Consider the following 8,761-nt stretch of genomic DNA (forward strand, 5'->3'; position numbering starts at 1 on the left):
GTCACATCTGCATCTCCTTACCACTCCAGACTCGTTAATCTAGAGGAATAGTACTAGCAAAAACATTAATTCCTGGATTTACTAAGTAACAACACTATAACCTCAGCATTAAACAGGAGACCGAAGTGGCTGATAGTGTAACAAGCATGTCAGTGCAGGGCCTTAAAGATTGTTAACTATAGCTTTTGAAAGGAGACAGTATTAACAGAAGAATTCCCTAGGCTAGCTAAGCATTTTAGTTCATTTTTTTTCCTAGTAAAGACATGTTTAAAGCAGTATCCAAGCAACTATGTTACAGTTTTATTTACAGCTTAACTAGCTGGGTTTTTTTTAATTAATATGTTAACAGAATTCAATGAGGACAGCAAGGCAAGTGTACCTGTAGCTTAGTAGTTTACAATATTGCCACCTGCAGTTAGGACTTAAGAAGCTACCAAAACCTCTTTAATATTAATTTCCAAATACCTGGCATATACTTGAGGTTCGCATTAGTGACATGCTTGCTTTTTAAAGGAAATTCATGTATGAATGCTGTTCTACAAAGTTTTTCCCATGCCACAGGCTGCATGAAAGATTTACAACAAAGCATAAGTTACCTCTGATAGCAGCTTTTCCCAGTCTTCCTTCTTAATCATGCTGTAGACTTGGCTTTTGCCAAAAGTAGAGCTTTTCCAAACCTAGAAAAATTCCCAGTCTCAACATCCTTGTTTATAGCCCCTTCAAAGAGGCTTAAATCAAGGACAAAAGGTATCTTTGGAAAGGACAGTACGCCAGCTAACAAAGAAACAGGCTTATTTTTAGAAAAAAAATCTTAGACAAAGTTAGAGAAGCAAAGATCTTTACTCTGAATGCTCTCTTAACATGCCAATTAAAAAGTTCTCATTAAAATGTTCCCTGCTGAAACAAAGGAAGGATTATTGGGTAGTCTCTTGCAGATGCAGTTTTACATACTTGATTTGTATGATCCATACAGAATAATGCTTCAGGAATCAAAGCTAACCACACTTTTAAGGGATTCTGCATCTTAGTCCAACAGACAGGAGAAGCGTCCTCTCCCATCCTGTACCAGCTACAAAGATTCACAATAAAAATGAAACCCTGGATTTTGAGTGAGAGGAGTCTTTTACATTTTAAGACTTTATGCAATCTTCCCACAAAGACCTAGCACTTCTAGAGAGCTCTGCTTTTCCAGGCTGCTGAAAAATAAGACAGTTGTAGGAAAGCAAATACAGGACTTCTTCCCTAATTCATTTTTCAAGGAAGTGTCAAGCCAGATGAGTGCTCCTGCTTACATTTTTAAATACACATACAGTAACCCTTTCCCAGGAGGCTGCATTTAAAGTTGAATTTTCATGAATTTGAAGTGGAACAAGATTTCTCTGTATTTTCTATAAGCAATGCGGGGGTGGGGGGGGGGAACCCAACACATTAATGACTTTTGTCCTGTACAAACAGTATTTATTGGATATGGCTCTTTGTCAAAGAAATGCACTGAATCAACTCAATTTAGATGAGAAGAAAGGGAAGAATAGTGTTTTGACTAGTCCTAGCTTTCTTCTTCCCTGTCTATAGTCAGTTCCAGGAGCACTGCTTCTCCTAAAGATTTTGAAGGGGGTAAAGGAAAAGCAAAGTTCTCTCACATTAGAGATACTCCAGTAGCTCTAAGGTTACCCTCAGTAATCTAGTTACCCAGCAGTCTAGATGACTGATTCTGTTAAGTTAAAGTACCTGTGATCTTTTATTTCAAAAACAATAAAATGCATAAGTTCACTATAAAAACCTCAAAGCCAGTTAGAAATACAATGGCTGCTATAAGAACAAAAGGATTGCTATTCATCGCAGCATCATGAACTACAAGAAGCTTTCCATTTGGTCCCAGGCACCAGTAACTTGCCTTTAGGTATTTCAGGTACTATACTGAGATAGTCATCACCTTTTAAGCACATTTGCAGAGAAAGGATGTGCCTGGAAGGAAGCGCAACAAATCTGATCTGTTGCTTTCTTTGCCCAGACAGATGCAAACTCTAGTCACTTGTGTCCACTGCTTACATCTTCTGCAAGACACCAGAATAGCTTTTCTGCCCAGCTTGCTCGTCTGCAAGCCCAAGATAACTGTATCTTGGTCTCAACCTTAAAGGAAATAGGAAATAAAGCATTTTTTTTCCTGAATAAAAAAAGCAATCTATTCTAATCCCATTACATATTATAGGTAGAAAAATTAGTTCTAAACTTCCATTTGGTAAATTAATGGAAGGAAGACACAAATCAGAAAAAGAACTAAAGGCAGCAGTCCTAAATGTAACATTCTGTATTTACAGAGGGATGTCAACATTCGCTGAGTTTCATCTATGGGTTTTTGCAACACTGCAAGCTTGTGCCAGCCGAACCTAGAAAGAAAGAGAAATTAATCAGTACTCTACAAGACACTGTTATATCCCACAACCAGTTACAACTTCTGCCTGAAGCGGAAGACACTTTCAGTTTTGATTCAGTTTTTCAAAACATTGACAATAGATCTTCAAGAAGTACATGGTTTATCCACAGTTTGTATTAAGCTAGATGTGATGTAAAGCTACTCCCTTTCCTTCCCTTCTCAGCTTCTGCTTCTTCTTGACCACTAACATGAGCCAAAATACAAGACAAGGGTGGGGTGGGGGAAATAAGGAGTTTCTATTACAGCTGAACAGTCCAAGGACTAAATGACAGTGACGGTGCTGTCTTACAACTTCAGGAGAGGATTGACAAAAATATATAGACTTACTGATAGCTTCTTCATACTTCCTTGGGCCTCCGGATTCAGATGAAGAAGATTCTTCTTGGTCAAATCACTTGCTGTCAAACGAATGCTCTGTGAAAAAAACCCCAAATCTTAGGTTTTCTGTTTGGTCAGGTGTAGTAGCTGGAAGCAGCAAAAACCTCAAACACAAAACTTAAAAAATAAAAGTAAATAGAATTCAAGCATACTAGGAGACCACATACAGGCAGAGAGCTACATTCAACTGGACCAGAAGCTCATCTCTTACCTTCCTTGCAGTGCATTAACACAATACTGCCAGCAAAAGCTACTTTAAATGTTACTTAAATACATGGCAAAACAGCATTCTACATTCTGCTTTGACCATCTTGACCAGCTCCCACTTCTGACTAAAAATCTCTCAAGGTTCTTTTTAAGCTAGATTAATCCCCTGATAAACTGCAGTAGCACAACTAAAGAGACAAGAGTGGATGACCTGAAGCTGGTAAGGCCCCCAAGAACTTACAAGCTATCCCTTCAGCATAGATTCTACAGATTAAAGTTCCTGATTTACCTCCCCTCCTCCAACAGGGACTGTAATGAAGATATCGTTGCTGTCAGCAAGGGGGCTGCCATTGGCAGAGATGGTGTAAACACGTTCATTTACTGCGGGCGTGCGCAAACCCGGTGTCTTGAAAATTCTGAAACAAAAAGTTATAGGTAAGTAATCTCACTGCAATTGCTCAAAGCACTTTGACTAAAAGTCTTTCATTCTGGGTTCAAAGGGTCACTAAGGATTATGTTGCAAACAGAAGACAGACACATACATAAAGCAAATGGCAAGGCACTTCCCTACATAAGAGATTAACAGAGAAATTTAACAGAATACAAACCTGGAATCAAATTTGGGTGTGACCATGGAGGTACCTCCTCGAGCACAGACATCAACAATTCTACCAGTAGCTGGAGTGATAAAGTTGTTTTTGCTTGATCTGTTAAAGGGAAATAAATAAACATCTGCTCATAAGAATATTTTTAACAAATATTCAAGTCTGTGATAAGATAGTGCTTGTATGAGGTTAGCACCACAGAAAACCAGAGGTTCTTACTACCTAAAGGTGCACCCCAAAGCTAGGGATAGCTGGTCATCACAGGAGAGGAAGTTGCCTGTTTTTCGTTCACTTTCAGATCACTGATTTTTTTGCTATAGCATGGCACAACTATATCAACCAGCCTACTAAACTGTGCTCCATTCCATTTTAGAGTTATATTAGCACTATACACTTATTCTCCATTTCTGAAATCCAGTAAAAAAGATATCCCCTCTTACCTTTTACTCATGCGCTTCACTCTTGCTGAAGGAGCTCTTCTGCTCCTGGACACTGGCACTTTCTTAGTGGATGCCTTCGCCTGAAACACACATTACTCACCGAATCAGTTACTTCGCTCTCGTGTGACAGCAGAGTCCACAACAAACAAATCCTTCCATACAAAACATTTGGCTCAGTAGGCTCCCTTTATTATGGCACAAGAGTCCCAAAACAAACACCCTACAAGCTTCTGTGTTTCCTATTGCTAGAAGTTTCAGGAAATGATACCTGTTTTGAAGTCCCCCTCGAAGTATCCTGGACAGCTATATTATCATAGGCACCATCTCAGTCAGTAGTTTATCTCTTGGGAATAAAGTTATCACAAAGAGTAACTACTTACCTTTCCAGTTCTTGGATTAACATTTTCAGCTTCTAGCTCTGGAAGACATTGGCTATCATGTTTTGCTTTCTTTGCTAGAGGAAGCAAAGGAGGCTCTGCTTCTTCTTCAATAGCTTCAATATCTTGTTTCGATTTTCCCACTAGAAAGAGAAAGTGTTATCTAAGTTGAAAATAAATAATAGCTACACTATTAGCTAGAAGTAGAGGTAAACAGTAAACAACCACAAGGATTTTTGGCAACAATTTGCCTCTGAAATCCAAATTCCAATGTAATCCAAATGGTTGACAGAGCACTATTTTGAATGGTTTTGAGTGTTTTAAGAAAATTAAGTAGAGCTACTGCAGACAGCAGGGATAAAAGTAGGACTATTTTCCTGTCTTTAAATATATTGAGAGATGCAAGAAAGAACTGAATTATTATTCACAGTAGGTAAAGCATGACATGCTTTCATCTCACCAAACTCGTCACAATGCTTAAAACAAACTGACCTTTCTTGATGATTTTTAAAGGAGTCTGGATAACTTCTGCTGTTAACTTGTTTATTTCTGTTATTTCCAAGTCTGCCTAAAATTAAGAAACAGTCACGGCACCATTAGGATTATCAGTAGCATATAGTTCTGAGAAATCCAAGTTGTAGAGCAAATCCCTAACTATTTTATAGCAAGAATACCTCCATGCTTTCGGTTGTGCTCAGACTGGGAACTTCACGTTATTCTGGAGGCGACAACAACACGTGAGGTCTGCATGCCATTCGGGACTAACGTGCCTTATTTGGCTGCTGCAAGTAGACTTTGCCTATGCCCTGCTGCTCAACCAATTTAGAAATACTTTAACTTACTGAAAAGCGCGTGTGCTCTTGGGGATCTGGGAGTGAAATCAAGCAAGTAAGGAAAGACAGAAGGACCAGCATGAGCACACAAATCCTGTATTGTATACAACAGGTGTCTCTTACTGCAGCATTTATGAAAGAATTTATGTGACCTCTGCTCCTACAGACACAGGAAACCCTTCGTTTCCTACAGTAGTGCGCGACATCATCAGAAAACTTAATATTTGTGCTAGATACCTACCGTTGCTGCCTCTTCCAGCACCTTTTTGCTTCCTCCTTTAGCTAAAAAGAAGAGATTTTTAAAAAACTCAGCACATATCCGAGACAGCCTATACCGTACGCGCAGACATACTTCAACACGCCACCGCCGGGACGGAAAAACCAGTACAAACCAGTTTTCCGGGCAGCGGGCGAGCAGCCTCTGACAAAGGGAGCAGCTTCCGAGCAGCCGGCGGGCCGCCTGCGCGGCGGGGGGGGGGGGGGGGCCTCCCAGTCAGAGGAGACCCCGGCTGCTCCTTGAGCACCGCCGGGTTTTATCCTCTAAGGGAAACCGTGGCCCGCCAGCCCAGTCCCTCCCCCGGTGCCGGTACCGGTGCCGGTGCCGCCCCGTACCGAGGTAGTCCAGCCAGTTCATCTCGCGGAGCGCCAGCGGCAGCCGCAGGATCTCGATGTTGTAGAGGTTCTCCGCCTCCTTGACGAGGCGCTGCCCGTTCGTCCGCAGCTGCTCCACCCGGCTCCTCACTGCGGGGACGCACACGGCTCAGCCACGGCTCCGGGAACGGGGCCCGGGGCCCGGGGCCCGCTCCCCGCCCCCGCCCCGCTCCCGGCCTACCCTCGCGGTCGAAGTCCTTCAGGAAGGCCGCCAGCTTCCTGCCGCGCGCGCTCGCGCCAGCCTTCTTTCGCCCGGGAGCCATGGCGGGGGGGGGTGGGGTCGGGGATCGGGACCGGGGGGTCGGGACCGGGGGGTCGGGACCGGGAGCGGGAGCGCCGCCGCCCGCCGCGCGTTCAAACCCAACGGCCGCCGCCGCTCGGCCAATCAGGGCTCGGCGCGGCCAGTCGGGGCGCGGCGCGATGACGCAGGGGGCCGGGGGAAGCGCTTCCGAGTCGGCGGGTCGCCATGGCGGCGGCGATGGCGGCGGCGCTGCGGGAGTGGGCGGCGGCGGCGGCGCGGCAGGACGCGGCCTGGCGGGCGGCGATGGCCGCCTGGGCGCCGCTGCTGGTCTCGCTGGCCGGGCTGGCGGCGCAGATGCGGGCGGCGCAGCGGCTGGCGTGGGGCGGCTCGCCGCTGGGCCCCTTCGGCGACCTGCGGGCGCGGCTGTGGCGGAAGCAGCGCGGCGCGGCCGAGGCGCTGCTGGAGCAGCTCGGCGGCCGGCGGTGAGGCGGAGGCGGCGGCGGCGGGGCCGGGGCCGGGGCCGGGCGGGGGGCCGCCGCTGAGCGTCTCCCGCTTTGCCGTGCAGGGCGGAGCTGCGGGCCGTGCGGGACGCCGTGGGGGCCGGCGTGGCCGCCGTGCTGCGGCTGTACGAGGAGCGGGCGGCGGAGCTGGGCCTGGCGGCGGCCCTGCGGCGCGGGCCGCGCTGCCCCTCGCTGGCCGACGCGCTGGAGGGGCTGCAGGACGTGGAGCGGTACTACCGGCAGCTGTATCCTTCTGCTGGGGTCGGGCGGGCAGCGCCGGCCGGTGCCTTTTTCTCTTTGTTGTCCTTAGCGGGCAGGAAGGTACCTGGAGAGCAAGCTGCTGCTGCTCCGCATCCGCTGCGACAGCCTGGCAGACATGGAGGCCCTCCCGCAGTCTTGGGAGAGGATTTTGGCGCGCTACCAGGAAGACGTCGTTCAAGGTAGTTCTGCTTACAGCAGACCCAAAGGGCCTTTCCCGGAGCTCCGCGCTGATGTCTCAGCCCTGGGGACAGCACGTGGGCCTGGTGGTGCTTGCTGTGTGGGTCTCAGTAGCAGCGGGTGACCTTGCCCAGTTTGTGGTTGAGCTTTGCGACCTGCTTTGAGATCTGGTGAACAACTTCAGGTGTAAATACTCGCCATCGCACCCTGGGCACAGCTGGAAGCGGCGCCCTTCCTCACAGTGTAAGAAGGGGCTTAGTGATCCGTTTTGCTTGGTCTGCTAAGTTAGTTTTACTTACGTTTCTCTTCATTGCTTTTAGAAACACATTAAGGCTTTGTGTGTACAGAATACAGATAAAATGCATTAAGCCAATGGGGTTGGTTTTTCCCTTCTACCTCAGATACGCTTTTTAAGATCTCTCTGTTTGTGGACAACCAGCGAGAGCTGTGCTGCTCACCAGGCTCCTGACGGAGAACAGGAGGGACTGGCGTCGACCGGCTTCTGCGAGAGTCTGGTATGTTCTGAGGTGACCACGAAGAGGATGATGAATTGAGGAAGCTTCACTGGTGCTTTTTGGAAGCTGAATGAGTTGGGTACTTGGCCTCAGTAGGAAATGCTTGGACTGTTTCATTTTCAAGTGGAAATGGACTTGGCGTCTGAAGAAGAGGCTGAGCTGAACAAGCTGTGGAAATTGTCCTTTCTTTTGCCTGCCGTGGATGTTTTGTATACTGAAAAAAAATGTTGAGACTTACTAACTTGAGGTGTGCTGCAAATAAGTGACCATAACATAAAATCCAGCAGGCTGATACCTGTACGTGTAAGGAGGATGCGTAGGTACCGTCCTTACAAATAAATAAAAGATGTCAAATCAGGGCTTGAAAACAGTTTGCACCTTGTGCCTCTCAGCAATGTGTTTGCTTTCATCTACCTGTACATTGAAGAGGAAGGAACAAATTTGGCTTGGAAATGTAATTATGGAGGTACGGAACCCTGAGGTCTGACATAAGCAGTTTTCAAGTGTGTTAGAGTATGCTCTTCTGATATCTCTGCTAGGGCATGTTTAAATCAAAGTCTTAAAACTTCATGCTCTGTGGCCACAGCAGCTGCTGACAGTTCTGGGGACGTCTTTTGTTGGCCATGACACCAATCCTCTGTAATGTTCCCGGAAAGTAGTGGGGTGCCTGTTGCTAAATAACATTTGGTACGAAATTGTAGCTTCTCAGAGAAGGCCAAATAAAGAGTTGTACTTGGACGGATTTTAGATGTGCTTGTGCTCCCTGTTTTTACGGCGAAGCAGGTCTCAAACCCGAGGAGTCCATCTGACCACCTGAGGGCACTGCTCGACCTGCGGAGAGCCGCCCACGGGAGCCCTGCGAGATGGCCGCAGGGCTGGGGCTGCCAGTGCTCGCCATCAGCTGGCAGGTCTTCACGGGATGGTGCTTTATATGCAGTTCTAATTGCAAAGAAAAATGATGTCACCCTCTTGGCGTTGGTATGGCTTCCGGGCGTCATGGCTGACGAAATCGGCGTTTGCCAAGGGAAGGGCGTTAAGCCCAGGGAAGCAAGGCAGGTTGTGCTCCCAGCACGTACAGGGCAGGGGATCCAAGGGCTGGTGGGGAGCTCAGCTGGCTTGGCGGTACTCCTCTGCTGCTGAAG

At 47.2% G+C, this 8,761-nt stretch overlaps 2 protein-coding genes across 4 annotated transcripts; one reads left to right on the forward strand and one right to left on the reverse strand.

Moving 5' to 3' along the window:
• Positions 1-821: 821 nt before the first annotated feature.
• CDCA8 (cell division cycle associated 8) lies at positions 822-6,296 on the reverse strand. 2 transcript variants are annotated; one of them, XM_069802833.1, is made up of 11 exons: positions 6,107-6,296; positions 5,887-6,015; positions 5,516-5,556; positions 4,934-5,009; positions 4,445-4,584; positions 4,065-4,144; positions 3,628-3,726; positions 3,309-3,435; positions 2,762-2,848; positions 2,331-2,387; positions 822-2,124 (listed from the first exon to the last, which is right to left on the reverse strand). In XM_069802833.1, the coding sequence occupies exons 1-10, from the start codon at positions 6,186-6,188 to the stop codon at positions 2,343-2,345; spliced, it is 906 nt and encodes a 301-aa protein (XP_069658934.1). In that variant the 5' UTR covers positions 6,189-6,296; the 3' UTR covers positions 822-2,124; positions 2,331-2,342. The 2 variants fall into 2 exon arrangements, with proteins under 2 accessions (XP_069658934.1, XP_069658933.1); XM_069802832.1 differs by having other exon boundaries at positions 822-2,387; positions 6,107-6,294.
• Positions 6,297-6,366: 70 nt separating this feature from the next.
• On the forward strand, positions 6,367-8,366 carry AIRIM (AFG2 interacting ribosome maturation factor). Of its 2 annotated transcripts, none has more exons than XM_069802835.1 (4): positions 6,367-6,648; positions 6,732-6,911; positions 6,984-7,106; positions 7,506-8,366. In XM_069802835.1, the coding sequence occupies exons 1-4, from the start codon at positions 6,392-6,394 to the stop codon at positions 7,516-7,518; spliced, it is 573 nt and encodes a 190-aa protein (XP_069658936.1). In that variant the 5' UTR covers positions 6,367-6,391; the 3' UTR covers positions 7,519-8,366. The 2 variants fall into 2 exon arrangements, with proteins under 2 accessions (XP_069658936.1, XP_069658935.1); XM_069802834.1 differs by having other exon boundaries at positions 6,988-7,106.
• The last annotated feature ends 395 nt before the right edge of the window (positions 8,367-8,761 follow it).

Source organism: Haliaeetus albicilla, chromosome 16 (genome assembly GCF_947461875.1).
Source record: "Haliaeetus albicilla chromosome 16, bHalAlb1.1, whole genome shotgun sequence".
Lineage (NCBI taxonomy): Eukaryota > Metazoa > Chordata > Aves > Accipitriformes > Accipitridae > Haliaeetus > Haliaeetus albicilla.